At 45.7% G+C, this 20,216-nt stretch overlaps 2 protein-coding genes across 8 annotated transcripts in view; one reads left to right on the top strand and one right to left on the bottom strand.

Annotated features, from left to right (window-relative positions):
• Positions 1-9,394, top strand: part of efcab6 (EF-hand calcium binding domain 6) — a 39,578-nt gene extending 30,184 nt beyond the window's left edge. For both annotated transcript variants that reach the window (XM_035758079.2, XM_035758078.2), the window contains 14 exons: positions 728-855; positions 1,147-1,379; positions 1,482-1,545; positions 1,657-1,775; positions 1,900-2,049; positions 2,198-2,353; positions 2,701-2,911; positions 3,165-3,371; positions 3,484-3,693; positions 4,100-4,372; positions 4,632-4,827; positions 4,999-5,186; positions 8,661-8,810; positions 8,926-9,394. In XM_035758079.2, the coding sequence (XP_035613972.1) occupies positions 728-855; positions 1,147-1,379; positions 1,482-1,545; positions 1,657-1,775; positions 1,900-2,049; positions 2,198-2,353; positions 2,701-2,911; positions 3,165-3,371; positions 3,484-3,693; positions 4,100-4,372; positions 4,632-4,827; positions 4,999-5,186; positions 8,661-8,810; positions 8,926-9,048 (2,408 nt within the window). In that variant the 3' untranslated portion in view covers positions 9,049-9,394. The remainder of the gene's footprint in view (positions 1-727; positions 856-1,146; positions 1,380-1,481; positions 1,546-1,656; positions 1,776-1,899; positions 2,050-2,197; positions 2,354-2,700; positions 2,912-3,164; positions 3,372-3,483; positions 3,694-4,099; positions 4,373-4,631; positions 4,828-4,998; positions 5,187-8,660; positions 8,811-8,925) is intronic.
• Positions 4,629-20,216, bottom strand: part of mpped1 (metallophosphoesterase domain containing 1) — a 45,635-nt gene continuing 30,047 nt past the window's right edge. Inside the window, exons 5-8 of one of the 6 annotated variants that reach the window (XR_008089017.1) lie at positions 15,789-15,904; positions 14,335-14,448; positions 13,325-13,507; positions 4,629-4,747 (exon numbers count right to left, since the gene is read on the bottom strand). Coding sequence is in view for 1 of the 6 variants with exons in the window: in XM_052492021.1 (XP_052347981.1) it covers positions 13,386-13,507; positions 14,335-14,448; positions 15,789-15,904 (352 nt within the window). In the remaining 5 variants the exon portion in view is untranslated. Of the gene's footprint in view, positions 4,748-10,041; positions 13,508-14,334; positions 14,449-15,788; positions 15,905-20,216 lie in introns of those variants that run through there. The other 5 variants (XR_008089013.1, XR_008089014.1, XR_008089015.1 and 2 more) reach the window with 5 other exon arrangements.

Below are 20,216 nucleotides of genomic sequence, written 5' to 3'. Positions count from 1 at the left end.
TGGCCTGCATACTCACCAGACATTTTACACATTGAGCATGTTTGGGATGCTCTGGATCGGCATGACAGCATGTTCCAGTTCCCGCCAAAATCCAGCAACTTCTCACAGCTATTGAAGAGGAGTGGGACAGCATTCCACAGGCCACAATCAACAGCCTAATCAACTCTATGTGAAATATATGTGTCGCTCTGCATGAAGCAAACGGTGGTCACACCAGATACTGACTGGTTTTCTGATCCACGCCCCAACTTTTTTTTTTAAGGTGTCTGTAAAATCCATAGATTAGGGAATAATAAATGTATTTAAATTGACTGATTTCCTTATATTGAACTGTAACTCAGTAAAATCATAGAAATTTTTGCATCTTGCGTTTATATTTTTTTCCAAAGAAACTACTTCTTAGCAAAGAGCAATTTCTCAAGCAAAGACTTTGTTACGATTGTCTGGGAGAGGGGAGGGGAAAACTGAAAACTCTCTTTCTTATTGGGCTATTAACTAATTTACCACTTGGTGATGTCACCAGGCAAGCCAAAACTCCCTCTTACCAAAACAGGCCCTTACACTAAAGGTCCTTATCATCATTTTCACAATTTTACAGTATTATTTCAACTTCATAGTGTGTAAATATATATAAATCACAGGCAAATCCCATTTTTGACTGCACTGGGCCTTTAAAATCCAACCCTTTCATCCAATCAAATCACAGTTTACTTGTGTTCTTTAAAAGAGCACCAGGCCAGAGAGCAGAACCAGGCCTCGGGGGGTAACCATGGTAACCTGCGGGCTAAGCCACGCCTCCTGACAGCGGAGGACTGCCTCGGTGTGATCAAAGAGAAGATCGAAAACATCCATGGGGTGAGAGAGAGGAACCGTCCACGCCCACTACACAACTCCACACTCCATTACCTCTGGGATCAATTGTTTTGATCAATATACACATTCTATACTGCACACACAAACACCTAGTACTGACAGGATAAGACGACAAGGGGTTGGGATACTAACCCTCACAGACACCCTTTAAAGTCAGTTGAAAAAGAATGCATAATGCCAAAGCCCAAAACAATACACGTTCCATACATATTTACATCCAATCAATATACACAGCCAATCACCATGTCATCATCATCTTCTCTGTCCAATCAGGACATCCTGTCAGCGTTCCGTGTGATGGATCAGAACTGTGACAGGGTGGTGGACAGGCATGACTTCAGAGAGCTGTATGACAGTCTGGGCCTGGTCACCAAGGAGAGGGAGTACCAGCGCCTGCTGCAGCTGCTGGGCCTGCAGCCTGGAGCCAACCTCAACTACCCAGAGTTCTTCACCCTCGTCCAATCCAGCGGCAAGACCCGCAGGCAGAATTTCAAGCCAGCCAATGGGTGAGTAGGGTCTTGTGGAAGTGTGTGTGTGAGGTTAGACAGGATTCATATGTAAATGTCACTGAGGTGTTTCTGTGTGTGTTCTTGATGCTGTTCAAACAGGCCAGACCAACTGCATGACCACCTGGTGTCCAACGCACGCCACAGATGGACTGCTATGTCAAAGGTCAGTCTGGTTTAACTCATACCTCTACCCTGAAGCTCAAGTCTCAAAGAGGATAATGTGTATGTTAACATGTGAGAGGAACCCCATTATAAGTTATGTTACCTCCTCCAGGTGATTTGTCGCTTTGATGAAGATGGTCAGGGTCTGGTCTTTAAGAAGGACCTCAGGAGTCTCCTCTATACCTACGACCTCCCCATCAGTCCTGATGAGTTTGAGGAACTGTGGGCCAGGTGAGCGATATTAGAGTGCGGTAGAACACGACAACCCAATCCTAACTTGAGATCTGTTTTGTGTAAATCATTCAACGTTATCAATGCAGAGCTGTGATTTGTCCAAACACTGTTCCACTGACAGGTATGATGGAGAAGGGTGTGGCTACCTCACCTGTGCTGCGTTCCTGGAGAAGCTGGGCGTGGATCAACAGGAGGTGGGACATGTGAGGAAGGATGCAGACACCACTCCCACAGATGGTCTCCCTGCAGGGGCTACGCTTCAGGACGTTGAGTGAGTGAAGAGTGATTAACAAAATTAATTAGTGCAATTACTAATTCAATTCTATAGAATACACTTCTAGAGTTAAGCATGCATCTGAGCTTTGGCCAAAGGAGTGATCAATAATAACTATGTGTGTGCTTTGTATTTGACCATCCAGGCGCTTGGTGCAGGGTAACTGTGAGGGGTTGAGCAGTGCTCTGACCCGCCTGGATAAGAAGAGAGAGGGCCTAGTCAGGGTGGAGGACCTACAGAGTCTGCTCCAGAGATACAACTGTCCCCTACACAGACACCAGCTCACCCACCTCCTACACACGTAAATAACTCTCATTACAAAGACCTCTCCATTCCTTCATATAGCTAACACACCTTAATAATGATCAAACTACTGGGTTATAATCAATCTATCTATCTTTGTCGTGGTCCTGGAAAAATCTTGTATCTCATTTTTTGCCGATGTTATTTCAACAAAATAATAATAATACATAAATTGTTCTGTGAACGTTTCCTGACTCTAGGACTAATAAAAGTAATGCCTTGTGAACTACATCTGAAAATAAACCGTTTTTAGCATTTACTGATGTTGAGTACTGTTAAACTGATGTTAAACGGATGTTTGTAACTGCTGAATACGTAGACACTTTTGTCTCCTCTAAATTTTAGACTCAAGGTTCCAATGGACAGTGAGGACAGGACATTGTCATACGTGGACTTCCTGAAGGCGTTTGACCACGTGACAGGGAAGGGGTGTGAGCACCCCCCTAGGCCCTGTGGATCCCCTGACCCAGCCGAGAGTCTGGAGTGGCTCAGTCCTGAAAGAGCTGCTGGTAGGATACGGGAACTGGTCACTGCATCGATGGATATACTCCACAAGGTTAGGCCTCTCCCGACACTCTGTCCCTCTTATTCCCTGGCTCTCATTGTGAAGACCAAAAACGTATACAATTAACATCAATTTGTTTTAGCTACTTACAGTAATAAACTATTTAAATTGTAACAATTGAACTGTGCTTTTTAATATGCATTCAGACTCTGGGAGGTCCTTCTACTTGCGTAAGCTCAGACATGCTCTCATATGGTCAGCCACACCGACTCCTACTCACTTGTCTCTCCACCTGGTCTCTTAGGCCTTCTCTGCCTTCGACAGGAGTGGGAACGGGACAGTCACCCCTCTGGAGTTCCGGCGGGTGCTGGACCATTTTTGTGCCCGCCTCTCGGACCCCCAGTTCAGATTCCTGCTCGACAGAATGAAGCTGAACTGGGAGAACCACACGGTGTACTGGAGAGACTTCCTCAACCAGTTCAACCTATGCAACCTGGACGTGTGTGATTGGGTCTGTGTTTGTGTGGTGGGGGGGTCGGTACTCTGTGTTTATACGTAGGCCTGTGCATGTGCATTATGCATCTGTTTTTATTTGTTGCGTGTGTATGCATCTGTGTGTGCAGACCACTGAGGATTGGTCAGACAGAGTGGGTAAGGCAGGTTTCCCCGCCCAGCCCCAGCCTCTGCCAATCAGTGAGGAAGTTGTTTCCGCCTGCCTGTACACCATCACCAAGGAGATAGTGGACTTAGAACACACCCATAATGACACCATCTCTAAAGAGGACTTCAGAATGATGTGTGACCGCCATTTCATGAGGCTCACCAGTGACCAGGTAAGCTGACAGGGTCCTGTCTCAATAGGGTCATACAGTATAGCTTTCTACATATATTTTTTATTTATTTAAGCTCTTACAAATACTAGGCACAATTCATTATACTCTATCAATGGGCTGTCATGCAGAAACAACAGGAATAGGCATACGTGCATGTGTGTAAATTCAATTTCTTTCATTTTTTTATGCATTTACCAGCCAAGTTCTCATTAGTTATTAATTATTGCAATCAAAAACAAATTTGTATGTGTTGATAATTATTGACTACTTATAGAGAACGTTAGTCATCCTTGAAGTTCATTAAGCTTGTGTGTAAATGTGAGTGTGTGTCTGTGTGAATATCAGTTTGAAAATGTGGGATATGATGTGTGTGTGTACTAAACGTGTAATTCCTCTCTCTCCTCAGTTCGAGAGGGTGTGGGAGAAGCTGCCAGTGAATGTGCTGGGGGATCTGGAGTACAGGGAGTTCCTGAAGCACGCCAGTGGAGCTGTTGCGATAAGGGACAAGACCATAGACCCAGAGGACATCAGTCCCCTGAAATCTGCATCACCACCATCCCCTGGGCTCATAGATATGTCACCATCACCACCATCCCCTGGGGCCATAGATAGGATGTCATCCTCCCCACCAGCTCTACAGAGACCAAAGACTACAGGCAGCAACCTCCAACGCTCAAAGGTACAGGATCTCTCTATACATGATGCTTATCAGTTTACTTATATATCTCCATCTTTGTATTTGATAGTCCACAGTTCTAAGTTGCGTTACAGAAGCCATCCCAGTTAGTTCTGTAAGCTCCTGGGAGTGACCAGAAGTGATATCCAAAATCTAACTAGGATGGCATCCAAATCATAATTACAATATCTTATCTCTTCTAATCTGGGATTGAAAGTAACACACATTATCAATCCCCCTGTCCTTGTCCCCCTCCCCCCAGTCGGAGGTGGGTGTGTCCAGCAGGGCCAGACGTCCGTCCACGGCTGGGAGAGAGAAGGAGGGCCCCCTGGTGGACTGTGAGGAGGTGGAGAGGAGGCTGAAGGGGGAGGTGCAGCGCTGCTGGAGGGACATTCAGAGGAGGTGCAGGGAGGAGGACAGAGAGAGAGACGGAGAGATCAGTACACGCTGCTTCCTGGGTAAAATGACCAATCACAGAGTGACACACGTACAGCGCAGTGCCTGATTCGTTATCCCCAGTCAATCATTATTTTATGTAACTTCAATTCACAATCCACCTCAAAACCATTTGATTAAAAAATCACTTCCATACCTGATTGTGTGTGTGTGTGTGTGTGTGTGTGTGACAGACATCCTGCAAAGCCTCAATGTCAGTGTGACCCAGAAGGAGCTTGATCGTCTGGCCGTAAAGTTCGACATGAGGGACAGTGGGCGTGTGTCATATCTTGACTTCCTACGTCACTTCCTCCTCAACTTGAAACCGCCAGCAGTCAGACAGCCCTTTGAACGGCCCAGACTACCTCTCCCCACTACACCGGTACTGTTTACCCCTGTTTAACTACCTCTCCCCACTACACCGGTACTGTACACCCCTGTTAAACTACCTCTCCCCACTACACCGGTACTGTTTACCCCTGTTTAACTACCTCTCCCCACTACACCGGTACTGTTTACCCCTGTTTAACTACCTCTCCCTACTACACTGGTACTGTCCACCCCTGTTTAACTACCTCTCCCCACTACACCGGTACTGTACACCCCTGTTTAACTACCTCTCCCCACTACACCGGTACTGTCCACCCCTGTTTAACTACCTCTCCCCACTACACCGGTACTGTACACCCCTGTTTAACTACCTCTCCCCACTACACCGGTACTCTCCACCCCTGTTTAACTACCTCTCCCCACTACACCGGTACTGTTTACCGCTGTTTAACTACCTCTCCCTACTACACCGGTACTGTCCACCCCTGTTTAACTACCTCTCCCCACTACACCGGTACTCTCCACCCCTGTTTAACTACCTCTCCCCACTACACCGGTACCGTTTACCGCTGTTTAACTACCTCTCCCTACTAAACCGGTACTGTACACCCCTGTTTAACTACCTCTCCCCACTACACCGGTACTCTCCACCCCTGTTTAACTACCTCTCCCCACTACACCGGTACTGTTTACCGCTGTTTAACTACCTCTCCCTACTACACCGGTACTCTCCACCCCTGTTTAACTACCTCTCCCCACTACACCGGTACTGTCCACCCCTGTTTAACTACCTCTCCCTACTACACCGGTACTGTACACCCCTGTTTAACTACCTCTCCCTACTAAACCAGTACTGTTTACCCCTGTTTAACTACCTCTCCCTACTACACCGGTACTGTACACCCCTGTTTAACTACCTCTCCCTACTACACCGGTACTGTCCACCCCTGTTTAACTACCTCTCCCTACTACACCGGTACTGTCCACCCCTGTTTAACTACCTCTCCCTACTACACCGGTACTGTCCACCCCTGTTTAACTACCTCTCCCTACTACACCGGTACTGTCCACCCCTGTTTAACTACCTCTCCCTACTACACCGGTACTGTACACCCCTGTTTAACTACCTCTCCCCACTACACTGGTACTGTCCACCCCTGTTTAACTACCTCTCCCTACTACACCGGTACTGTCCACCCCTGTTTAACTACCTCTCCCTACTACACCGGTACTGTCCACCCCTGTTTAACTACCTCTCCCTACTACACCGGTACTGTCCACCCCTGTTTAACTACCTCTCCCTACTACACCGGTACTGTACACCCCTGTTTAACTACCTCTCCCCACTACACTGGTACTGTCCACCCCTGTTTAACTACCTCTCCCTACTACACCGGTACTGTACACCCCTGTTTAACTACCTCTCCCTACTACACCGGTACTGTACACCCCTGTTTAACTACCTCTCCCCACTACACTGGTACTGTCCACCCCTGTTTAACTACCTCTCCCTACTACACCGGTACTGTACACCCCTGTTTAACTACCTCTCCCTACTAAACCAGTACTGTTTACCCCTGTTTAACTACCTCTCCCTACTACACCGGTACTGTACACCCCTGTTTAACTACCTCTCCCTACTACACCGGTACTGTCCACCCCTGTTTAACTACCTCTCCCCACTACACCGGTACTGTTTACCCCTGTTTAACTACCTCTCCCTACTACACCGGTACTGTCCACCCTTGTTTAACTACCTCTCCCTACTACATCGGTACTGTCCACCCCTGTTAAACTACCTCTCCCCACTACACCGGTACTGTTTACCCCTGTTTAACTACCTCTCCCTACTACACCGGTACTGTTTACCCCTGTTTAACTACCTCTCCCTACTACACCGGTACTGTCCACCACTGTTAAACTACCTCTCCCCACTACACCGGTACTGTTTACCCCTGTTTAACTACCTCTCCCTACTACACCGGTACTGTTTACCCCTGTTTAACTACCTCTCCCTACTACACCGGTACTGTTTACCCCTGTTTAACTACCTCTCCCCACTACACCGGTACTGTTTACCCCTGTTTAACTACCTCTCCCTACTACACCGGTACTGTCCACCCTTGTTTAACTACCTCTCCCCACTACACCGGTACTGTCCACCCCTGTTTAACTACCTCTCCCCACTACACCGGTACTGTACACCCCTGTTTAACTACCTCTCCCTACTACACCGGTACTGTTTACCCCTGTTTAACTACCTCTCCCTACTACACCGGTACTGTTTACCCCTGTTTAACTACCTCTCCCCACTACACCGGTACTGTACACCCCTGTTTAACTTACTGTCAATATGGGACAGAGTGCTGTATGAACATAAATGTTTTTACTGCAGAAACTGTGTTAAATTAGTATTTGTGGTGAGAGAGAAAACATATTTTATCTTGCTCTTTTCTCATACTACTCTTTTTTTCCTCTCCCTCGCTCTTGCTCTGGTCCATTATTGACTCATTAACTATCACTTTCAATGGGAAGGGGGTCTGTGACGTAAAACGAGGGGGCGGTGGGTTGCCAGATTGTGTATACTCAACGGGGACCTCTCCCACCCTCGGGCTCTCTGCTGTCTCCTCCTTGACAACAATACTTGTCAAGTTTGGTGATTTGTGTGCTTTTGGCACAATGAGGTATGTTAATAAAAGCTTCGAAAAATGACACGCGGGTGGCCAGGTTGGAGAAGATCTCCCCTGGGCTACTAAACATTAGCATTAAGCAGGGCCCCAAGCCTCACCAGAGTGAGTGGGTGAGAGCTTGTCTGGCAACCTGCGAGATGCAAACCATCCAAACCCCCTCTCGTACTGGCTTTGGTTCACAATTATAACCCTCATTATCTACTAACCAAACCAACCATCTGTGTTATAAATCAGAGACCTAGCCTGACGAATCACACTGTCGTCCGCAACACACTTTAGTCTGAGACTCTGCCATCGTTGAAGTTGTTTGTGGTGACGAGGGGCGTTGTACAAAACAACGTTATCAGCGATTGGATCGTCTCTAAAAAATCGGAGAATCAAAGCCAATGACGGATTTTTTCAAACCGCCGCTGTACCTATGTGTGTTCCGGCTCTGGCCGAACCCATCGATTTCTGGACCATTCAGACGGCCGCGAATGTGTTGGCATTCGGTTAAGGGTCGGAGAGGTACTCAGATCCAGACTCACTGCGGAGAAGAAACTAACGTCCGTGGGTGTGGCGTAACGTTTGGCCAGAGCAAGGAGTCTGGGTAGCCAGGCAACCAGAGACCCCCTGTGTGCTTCATGCTGGAACGGTCTTTCACAACAAGTTCATAAAGACTGCTACTTTACTGAGTTAAACTCATCATGTAAGGTGTACAAAATAGCGAAATGATTGGAATGATTACATCCATGCAATGGTCTTTAAGTGTTTGTTAACGCTGTTCTGTCCTATCTGGTCTTCTCTGGTCCGGTGTGGTCCTGATGCGGTCTGGTTGTGGTTCCCTTGCGATCCAGATGAGTGGGGGTGTTCTCAGTAGACAGTGTGTGGAAGCCATGCTGAGGCTCTATGGCCCGGTCCAGCAGTTCTGGCGCTCCTTGAGGCAAAACTTTGTTACCTTCGACCACAACCGCAGTGGCAAAATCTGTATCAAGGAATTCAGAAAGGTATAGTCCAACAATCTACTGTTTGACCATTATTTAAAAAGCTGATAACTAATAACACGTCACACACGTGACAGTCGCACCCCCACCAGATAATCCTGATTGTGTATTTCTACAGGTACTAAGGCAGTTCAGAGTGAACCTATCTGAGGAGGAATTCTTCCACCTCACCTCTTTCTTTGACAAGAACACTACGGGGAAGATCTCCTACAATGACTTCCTACAGGGCTTCCTACACTGACCTCTAACCTCTGCCCTCTAACTATGGCCCTACTGTAGGCTCCTGTGAAGGTTTAGCTAGTTATCACTGATAAATCAATCCATATTGATCACTATAATTGCACTGCACCACTGAGTGAAGGAGGGATACACAGAATTATTACAAAATCATGTCATGTAAATTAAAACATATAAAGTGATGTATTATATAAAATATGCATTTGAGGGTTTTCTCCCAATATCTTCCCCTGGCATGTCTACATCTTTTTCTCCCTCTAGCATACTGATTTATCTATCCGCTGTATGACTTTATGATACTGATTGCTTTCCAAACCAAACCCAACCAAATAAAGTGCTTTTGAATGATGTACGGACGCTGCAACACGCAGGGGGACTGTCTTTGTTCCCATCTGACGGGAAACGAAATGGATGACAAGGAGAAGGAGAGGGCGTTTGTCATTCATGAGATAGACGGCATCACCGTTGCAAGACAGAACCCAGAGAGAGAGAGAGATCATTATCTAAATAATCTACAGAAAAACGGAGAGAGAGTGAACAACCGAAAGGGCCAATGGAGATGGAGTGTGAGACCATGGAAAGATAGAGGGAGGGATAGAAGGAAAATAAAGAGAGAGAGAGGAGATGGGAGTCTATATGATAGGTACTGTATTAATGGTGTAAAGCGAAAAGCCATCCGCAAATAAATTACCCCATCTCTTCTGGGATTACTAATGTAATTATTTGAACGAGGGTTCTCATTAGAATGTGCAGAGGTGTGGAAGAACCAAGCTATCAAATGAGAGATGAGGAACCCAGGTTTAGACACTGGAAATTAACTCTGGTCCCGGCTCACATAATTGATATGAGACACAGATACGTTTGATTGGTGCAAAAGAGCCAAACTGAAAAAGAAACAATCACCACACTTTTTTTTGCCACAGAACAAAAGAAAAGAAAGGAGGAAAACTTACACAAAGAAAGAGTTTGGGGAAGAAAAGGAGGGATGATCCATTGGTCACAGATAAGGTTTAATTCAATTTGTGTAGATAATCTCTCAGAAAACCAGAAGCAGGTAGTTTTAAGAAAGGTATTTTACATTTACAGAGTTGTCTCCAGGGGCAACACATTATACAATACCATTCTAAAATGGTTGGATTTTTATTATTTTCACATTAAAAAATATTGTACATCATTAAAGCAATAAAAAAATCCCAATAGTTAGTATATCCCAAACAATGGTAACAACGATATACAATTCAAGCAGATTGTCATCAGAAGTTATTAGTTTCAGAACAGCATGCCCCAAGGAACGAACAAGAAATACAACAGCAGAACTTGAGTTTTCAAAGAAAACAGGAAATACAGAACACAGCTATCGAGGAATAGTGCATAAAAAGTGAGACATTTCAAAGTTATGGTTGAAAGAGAATAGTAAGAAATGCCCCAAAACAAACAGGCATTTCCCCCTACAGAAACCTTTAAAAGAAAATGATACAGACACTGACTCCCCCCTCGTTTAAGCATGTTCTCAGAATGCTTACCCCCTGGCCCTATCCACACGCACACATACACACACACATACAGTATTCACACACACTTATCTGTAAACATTCTATCCTAGTCTTTGTATTCTTACAACAGCCCACTAGTCTGCCCCATTAAGACATAACCCAGCTAGCACAATGTGCAGAACAGCAGTGAAACACCAGTGACCCTGTGAATAAAACGTAGCCAGAGGGGATGTTCATATATAATGTCTGAGAGCAGAGAGATCAAACAGGGATGTAGTCTTGTTATGCTAACCACACTTTGAGCTCAGCTAGCCAACCAAAGACGTTGGCTGCCAGACGAGCAGAGGAAGGACGCCCCATCACAAGTGCTTCAGAAAGATAAAAAATTAACCCTTTTTACACAGACAACTGCTTGACAACATGAAAGAGTTAATAATAGCTACACGGGTTGTGGGTAACCCCGTGCACCCAAAAAATATATATTTAATTTAGAGCTGTTTAAATAGTGGCCAGAACACATGTTGGGTTATTTTGGCAAAGCCAGTTGGGTTGCATGAATGACCCAACATGTTGGGTTGTTGGGATTACCCAAACATGGGTTAATATAACCATCAGTTGGGTATTTTTTACTCTCATGCTGGGTTGACCTTGCATCTGGGTCTTTTTTAACGTAACCCTTAGGTTATTTTCAGGAGGCGTGGTTTATTAGGGGCGTGGTTTTCAGCTAGATCTTATTGGCCACCCGTGAGAGTAAATGTCATTCCTGTACATCATTTTAAACATACATACTGCAAATTTAAATGTCAATAACATGTTTTTCACACATTATTTTGTAATGTTAAGATTATTTATTATAAGGTATACCATCTTACTGCCTAATAAGGTATACCACCTTATTGTGTCCCAACAATGGGATTTACGTAGGTTTTAGGGAACTTATACACTTCTGTAAGTGTCGTTGAAGCTACAAAATGTTAAATGTTTGACCTTAATATGTCATAACTATGCAACAGAACAGATGCATACGAATGACATTTACTCGCATGGGTGGTTAAAAATAACTATCTGAAAGCCATGCCCCTACTAAACTACACCTCCAGTCTTCTGACCTGACCTGCTGGGTCATATCTCAATAACCCAGCATCAATAACCCAGCATCATTAACCCTGCACCAATAGCCCAGCATCAATAACCCAGCATCAATAACTCTGCAGTTTTTAAAGAAAACAACTCAGCAGTTGAGTCAACCAAACAACCCAGCATGTTTTAGAGTGTAACATAGTGCAGATATTTTTATACAGTAATAAGCATTTATTAGCCTATATAAGAAAGAACTGAACATAGAATAAAATGTAAACATTGTTTGCACTGGCTTTTTTTTAACAACACACACACACATTTTTAACAACATTTGAAGTATTCCTTGATTGCTAACATGTTTTTACAATGACAGGTGATGTAGATTTACAGTTCCAACTTCTTGATCAGTTACGGTACATTAGGCCTACACCTCATCGTCATCCACTAAGAGTTCAACGTACATTCCCATGATACATCTCTCACAGAAAGGACACCATGGAACAGTGAGAACATTCCAGACACCGCTGCTTCTGTACAGGGTCAGGACACATTTGCCAATCTGCTCTGTTGGTTATTACGTATTTCCAGTATTCCGTACTCGGAATCAAAATCTTGCAGGCTTCCCGGCCGGTGACCTCGGAAATAAACTTGTCAGGATCACGGCACATGAGCCAGAGATGAGAGGATGAGCTGATTACACATGCAACGAAGGATGGAGGGGGGGAAGGAGAGAGGGGGAAAAACAGAAGAAGGGAAGAGAAGAGATCCCTCTCCCCTGGTTAAGAGGCTTACTGAGAGTTGTAATGAGACCCAGGGGAGTGGTGTCAACACGTTTGACACCTATACTCACACACAGCCCGTGGCAGAGACCTCCCGCTGCCCTCACACACACTTTGATCTCTCACACACACACAAACCACCATGCCCAAGGCCTGAGAGAAGAGAGAGAGAGAGAGAGAGAGAGAGAGAGAGAGAGAGAGAGAGATAGGGTGGAGAGTGAAACTAGAGGTGCAGAGAAAAAGAGGGATCAAGATAAAAAGGGACGAGGGGAAAGCAGTGTTTTAATCTGCAGTGCAGGAAGTGTGATATCAGAGTACTGTCAGGGGTATCCTTTCTGTGCTGGCAAACAGCTCCACAAAGTCAAAAATGGACATTGGGTTAATGTTCTGATACCCTACTGGTAAATGTTCAATCACTCCCCAGGGAAGGTCTCAAATGAAGGGTGGACCACAATGTCACAATGTCAAAACGTCACCACTGAGCAACTTCGACTGGTGACGTAATAGAGTCCTCTATGAGGAACAAGAGAGAATGAGAGTTATCCTGGGTTTTCTTCTGAGAGAAAGAATGTGAGTTCAAACAGTGACACAGGAGACACTGTTCCCCCTGTCCTCTTCTCTATCTGACAGCCAGGTCAGATTGTCAGTGCAGTAGTGGTGCAACAGAAGATTTACAGACTAATGCTGACATGTTCATATGAGGCATCAGGGGTCTGTCTTTTGCCTTACTTTAGAGTTTGTAAGAGCTTTTGTTGAAATAAAGGAATGACAGTACATAAAACACACACACACACACACACACACACACACACACACACACACACACACACACACACACACACACACACACACACACACACACACATCATCCATTAGAGCCTTGAATATATACAGTACACCACCACACCTGCCCTTCACCCTCACCTACCTGCCATCCCACCACCAGGCTTCTGATTGGAGAGGGGCTCAGTAGGGCAGGGCTTCTCTAGTCATGTGGTCCTGGTGGGATTGGGCAGGTCGAAGACGATGGGCGGGTTCATGGGCTGGAAGTTGACGGTGCAGGCCGAGGCGTTGACGAACGTGGTGGTGCCGTCAGTCATCATACCATAACCTGGAGGAGGTAGAGGAGAGAGAAAGACAGACTGTGACAGTAACACTCATTTGTTCATTGACTTCTTTACACTCTCTCTACATTTCCCTTTATTGATAGAACTAGCCACATCTAACTCTGATAGCGGCGACTGCATCTCGTTTGACATGGAGCAAATGTTTTACAGGTGAGATACTTTCTGCTTTTTCAATCACTCAGAATGAACTGGTCTGATGTAGAGAATTTGTGACAAATGACAAAAGCTACACTTCCTTTTCTCTCCCTTCTTCCATGATCCCAATCTATCTCAGTCACTAAGATCCACACGCAGGGCTAAATACGGCATGTTCCTCCCTGTGTGAATCTGATTTAGTTACTAATCTGGTCCTCTCCGAAGGGGCCATGGTGCTCCAGGGGACACACGCTGACCTGCTAACCCCAAAATATAATCTCTCAGCCTGGAGACAAGGCCTCCAAGTCCCCCCTGGCCTGGATGAGATACTGCAGTACCACTTACGGTATAATATATGACTAGAATTAAATACAGCCTCGTTGCAAGAATCCATAAACGAGTCATAATGATGTATTCCAAAGACCTTGACCTACAAGATCAATAATCTGATTTAAATATGTAGGCTTGTGTAGCAGTATGAGAAACCTCATTCATACAGAATGAAAGTATGTGTGTGTGTGTGTGTGTGTGTGTGTGTGTGTGTGTGTGTGTGTGTGTGTGTGTGTGTGTGTGTGTGTGTGTGTGTGTGTGTGTGTGTGTGTGTGTGTGTGTGTGTGTGTAGGTGTGTATGTGTGTGTGGGCGGGTGTGTATGTGTGTGTGTGTGTGTGTGTGTACCTTCGTGGATGTGTCCGAACACGTGCAGCTTGGGCTGTACTCTCCTCTGGACAGTGTTGAGCAGCTCCATACAGCCCACCCGCTGCATCTTCTTAGGAACCCAGTCCAGGAACCCTACACAGAGACAGCAACACAACACATGTCAATAACCACATAGGAAACACTGGTGAAATAACATATGGACACATACTACACCCCATATACACATCACTCCACAATACTTTAATGCGCTAGTCCAGAAACCCTGTAGAGAATGGAGATGACTCACACACACACACACGCACATTCTGCTACACACACCGCTGCACTCTGCTACACACAGTGACACGGGTGAGAGAAAGACTGATTTAGTGCCACTTCTACAGGAAGCATTCTGCTGAGTCTATAGAAACATTATCGGGACTGGTCTATCTTGTGCCATGCACACGTTGGTGGTGGATGGCGTGCCACACCCTCATACACAAAGTGCTTTGAAATCTAGTGAAAAGCTAGATTGAAATGCAATTCGACTAAAAACCCATTGGGTAACTTTACAAGTCTGTGGAGACTTTTGAGATGTGGAGAGTAATGGCTCGGTCTCCATTTCTGGACACTCAACTAATTCTCTGCTTGTTTTAAAGCAGCTGGTGAGTAAACAGCTTTTATACAGATGTTTCTCTCCTGTGTAACTTCCTCCTCAGCGCTAGATAAAAAGAGGCCATATTTCTCCTCTCCTCCATCTCCGTTCCATCGCTTTATCGCACCCCATAAAAGACCAGGGGTTTTGCCGCAGTGCGAACGAACGGTGTCTCTCACTCTTTTTCTCGGGTCACCTTTCATCTAGCCCTCGCTTTCTGTTGTATCTTTCTCTTCCTCTCTCTCTAGACTGACAGTCTCTCTGTAGTTCTCTGTCCCTCACTCTCTCCTTCTCTTGCTCTCTGTATTCTCCCCCACCCCTTTCTCCCTCTCCTCCCCAGCATCCTCTCTCTCGCTCTGTCTCTCCTTCTTCCCAAACCTCTTTCTCCTCCCCCTCCTCTCTATCCCTCTCTTTGTCTCTCCCTCTAATAGGCATTAGTGGCCCGCTGTAGATGCTCCATATGCCGGTGGCTTATGAGGAGAGGGGAGCTGGAGACACTTGGCTAAACTGAACGGAAAATAACTCCCTGTGTTTAGAGGCGAGACGCCACGCAGCAGCCACAGAAATCAATCACACACACTCGTCTGAGCATCTCCCAGCTGCAGCAGGAGATGGGCTGTGAAAGTGTGTGTGTGTTATGCAAATGTGTATGTAAGTGTGGGTAGATATTTACACGAGGATGATAACAGGAATAAATTACAGATTATTCAAAAAGAATTACTTATTTGAGTCTATCAAAGCATGTGCGTGTGTGACTGTGTGCATATGTGCGTGTGTATGGAACGTGTGTGCGGTGACGTCTCATGATTGTGTCCCCCAGGTGTAATGTCTCCCTCACCCAGTGGGGGGCAGTGTGTGACCAGTATGTCGGTGGAGTCGGGGATCTGGTTCCACTTGTCCAGCAGAGCCTGACCTCTTGGCAGGTTGAACCCCCAGCCATAGTACCATGGCTGCCTGGCTCAGAGAAAGAGAGAGAACGAGAGAGAGAGATTAATACAGTATATCATATCAACTGTCAACACAGTCACCCATCAGATCATGATCTCTAATAAGGTTGAGCCCTGCTGGGGAGAGATTAACAGCCAAAATGGCACTTAACCTCTGAACCTCAATCATCTGCTCTGACAAATCAAAGACTACTGCTGCCACGTACAAAGTGCAACAGCATAAATTAGACAGAACCTTAGAGACGCAGGCAGAAAGCTCTAGGCTACAAAACCTCACAGCCTCAACATTAAACATGAACATCCGCTTGATTCAACAGTCGGCATTGGAGCCTTCCAGGACGGGAGGGGAAAGGAGAAGAGAGAAAAGAAGAGGAAGAGAGGGACTTGACAGCTGGGTCCGTGTCCCTTCACTTTGATAGCGGACGCCTCTGGTGTGTGAGTGACGGTGGAGAAATTAACATGTCACTAACAATGAGTCCTCAGATCCATCTTCCTCTGTAGCGTAAGGCGAGCCACGCGTGTGTAACCACGTTGACGCCGCCGTTAGCTCTCGTACCGCCGGCTTTTTTTAATTTGCAGAGAGCAGTCACTGGAAAAGCCAACTTTTATCGGCGCCACGCCGCTCGTCGCTTCAGTGGAACGTCAGATGGAGGGTGTTTTATCATTTCCTGCCCGTCTGTGTATGTATGCAAGCGAGTGTGTGTGTGTGGGGGCACACACATGTACACGCACATACACATACTTAATTAAAGAGACATAGTGGTATAATACAGCAGGATACATTTGGTGAATGTCCCAACCCTGCCTGAGAGAGGTTAAGGAGACAAAGTGAGAGATGCATCATGGGCAACACTGTCCCACTTCAGCTTGAATTTACTCCACTAAAATTCCATCACTACGGGACATCAGAGCCTAAACACTTGATGAAACATCTGAAGTTCCCAGTGAACGCAATTTCAATCATTTACACAGTGAATTTAAAAAGGTTTAAATTGGCCTGAGCATATTAATTGGGCCGGTTAAATATTAATGTCTGTCTTAACATGGATGTCTCAATTAAAATGAGATGAGCTGCCAGTCTCATCTGTGTTCCAAATGGCACCCTATTCCCTATTACTTTTGACCAGAGCTGTATTGGGAATAGAGTGACATTTGAGACGCAAACCATCCATCCCCTCTTCATATCTAAATGGAGAGATGAAGAACAAGCGAGAGATGAGAGACGGAAGAAAAGCACTTTTCTCTGGTAATCGCTATTGGACTGTAATTTCCCTAACAGAGGATTAGATAAAGAGAGAGAGAGAGAGAGAGAGAGAGAAGGGGAGATGAGAAAGAATTAAGGGGCTATTGAGAGAGACATGGAGATGGAATGAGATAGAGATGAAGGGAATGAGAGAGAAAAGAGTGAGTTTGTACATTATGTAAATACTTGCATTTCTTCTTTTTGTTCCCACTTCCAACTTGTCTCAAGTTAAAAGTCTGGGATTTTCTACCAATAGGGCCAAAATCACATGCTATACAGTATCTAGCATGCTAGCAGATACCCATACTGCCCTACCAAGCAAAAAGGCAGTATCTGCTCATATCATGGAACTGAGAAAATGTTGGTTTCACAGTAACTTATTGCAGTTACTCCTAATATGACCCCCATTTTCTCCAAAACACAATACAACCGATGCAGTATACTTGTCCACATGATTAAGCATGTATTTAATGTAGCAAAAATTACATTAATTCATTTTCAACCAAATTAGCAGTTACTGCCTTTTTGCTTGGTAGGGCAGCATAGACTACCAGTCATTGCGCTAACGCTAGTCAGCATAGGATCGCGATACTACCACTAACTACCTTGATACTGGACACAAACATAAAAAGTGGTTAAGGGCGCTGTACTGCAGCATCAGCTGTGCCACCAGAGACTCTGGGTTCGCACCCAGGCTCTGTCGTAACTGACCGGGAGGTCCGTGGGGCGACACACAATTGGCCTAGCGTCGTCCGGGTTAGGGAGGGGTTGGCCGGTAGGGATATCCTTTGTCTCATCGCGCACCAGCGACTCCTGTGGCGGGCCGGGTGCAGTGCGCGCTAACCAAGATTGCCAGGTGCACGGTGTTTCCTCCGACACATTGGTGCGGCTGGCTTCCGGGTTGGATGCGCGCTGTGTTAAGAAGCAGTGCGGCTTGGTTGGGTTGTGTATTGGAGGACGCATGACTTTCAACCTTCGTCTCTCCCGGGAATTGTAGCGATGAGACAAGATCGTAGCTACTAAAGAATTGGATACCACAAAATTGGGGAGAGAACGGGGTAAAATTCCCCCAAAAAAGAAAGTGTACCTGACTCTGAAAGTGTAAGTGCCCCTGACTCTGAAAGTGTTCCTGCCCCTGACTCTGAAAGTGCACCTGACTCTGAAAGTGTACCTGCCCCTGACTCTGAAAGTGCACCTGACTCTGAAAGTGTACCTGCCCCTGACTCTGAAAGTGCACCTGACTCTGAAAGTGTACCTGCCCCTGACTCTGAAAGTGCCCCTGACTCTGAAAGTGCCCCTGGGTGTACCTGACTCTGAAAGTGCCCCTGAGTGTACCTGACTCTGAAAGTGCCCCTGAGTGTACCTGACTCTGAAAGTGCCCGACTCTGAATGTGCCCCTGACTCTGAAACTTCATTCCAGGAAAAACCCTGACACAAAAATGAAACATCTCTTCTACATAAATAGGATTTGACCAGGAAAGGGATTAGAATTGAACTAGTGTTTTTTGGTGCAGTTAGGAAGGAGAATTGGGGACGTGCTCAGCATATTAAAGACTGTTAATACCCAAGGTTTGTTACGGATATGAAAAAAAAGGAAACAGATGTTTGAGTTAGAGCGCTGGATCCCTAGGCGTCATCTAGGGGCAAAGCAAAGCACACTGGGAAAAAAACAATAGCATCAAAATCACTACTTTCATTTGATGTGATTCTTTCCCCCCTTTCTTTTCTGAAGCAAGAGAGAGACTGACACACACACAGAGAGAGAGAGAGAGAGAGAGAGAGAGAGAGAGAGAGAGAGACAGAGACAGAGACAGAGACAGAGACAGAGGGAGAGAGAGGGAGAGAGAGAGAGAAAGAGACACAGACCTGAGAGAGAGACAGACAGAGAGGCAGAGAGAGAAACAGAGAGCGACAGAGAGAGGAAGAGAGAGAGACAGAGACAGGTGGAGACTGACAGCAAGAGACAGACAGCGAGAAAAAGAGAGACAGAAAGCGAGAGACAGAGAGACTGAAACAGAGAGACAGGGTGATTGTGTCAGGTTTACCCAAAACACCACTTTACCCAACATGGCAATATTATAGAAGGTTTGAAAATAAATAAGAGATCAGTCTCGTGCTTGGTAATGTGTGTGTGTAACTATTTCAGTGTGTGTGTGTGTGTATTTGTTTCTCCATTCAGAAGCTTAATGATATCATTGGAGAAAGCCATGAATGATTAACGAATCAGGCAGTGCTGAGGGGCGTGAGGCGTTAACCACACACACACACTTTGGTTAACTTCACAGTCGTTAGGAAGAAAAACAGCACACCATAAGAGGAATTTTAAATCTAAATCAGTTCCAGACTTATCCTGAGGTCTAGAGAGGAACAGGCTTGGTGAGAAATAGAGAAAGAGAGACAAAAGAGAGGGAGATGGTTTTAGTGATGTTGTGAGACACAGGAAAAGAGAGCGGTAGAGAAAGGGAGAGAGCACACAGAAGAGAGTGGTAATCTAGACAGTACACAGCCAGTCTGGGTTCTCTCTATATATCTTTTGACAAAAAGTATGAAGAGACGCAGAATAGGAAGACGGAATAGATGCTGAGAGAGGGGGGCAACCAGAGAGACAGCTAATGAATGTGTGTATGCTATAGGAGTGTGTGTGTGTTCATTTCAAGTTTTCTATTTCTCAGAGAAGCCGAGTGGATGCAGTCACACCCCATCATCATCACCTCAGCTTGAGTGAATTAAGACAAACTGTCGACTTAACGACCCTAATAACAGCCTGGAAGGGGAGGAAAACACACAAACACACACACACTGAGTCACGACATACACTCTGCTTGTGTGCTCTTATTAGACTGAGTGTATGTGCGTGTACTGTATACGTGTATATGAGTGTGTACAGTATGCACACCTGGGTAATACTAAAGGGGGTTGCTGTGCTGTCACTCGTCACTCCTAAGAGCTGAGATCTTCTTATTAAACTCCCTGCCTCCCCGCACCACTTGACGTGTGTCTCCGTACATGATCACCCCCCCCACCCCCCTCGCTAACCTCGTTAAGAGCCTGTTTCAATTAAAAGTGTTCTGGGGTG

The sequence above is a fragment of the Oncorhynchus keta genome, chromosome 33 (genome assembly GCF_023373465.1).
Source record: "Oncorhynchus keta strain PuntledgeMale-10-30-2019 chromosome 33, Oket_V2, whole genome shotgun sequence".
Classification (NCBI taxonomy): domain Eukaryota; kingdom Metazoa; phylum Chordata; class Actinopteri; order Salmoniformes; family Salmonidae; genus Oncorhynchus; species Oncorhynchus keta.
This window is presented reverse-complemented; position numbering and strand designations above follow the sequence as displayed.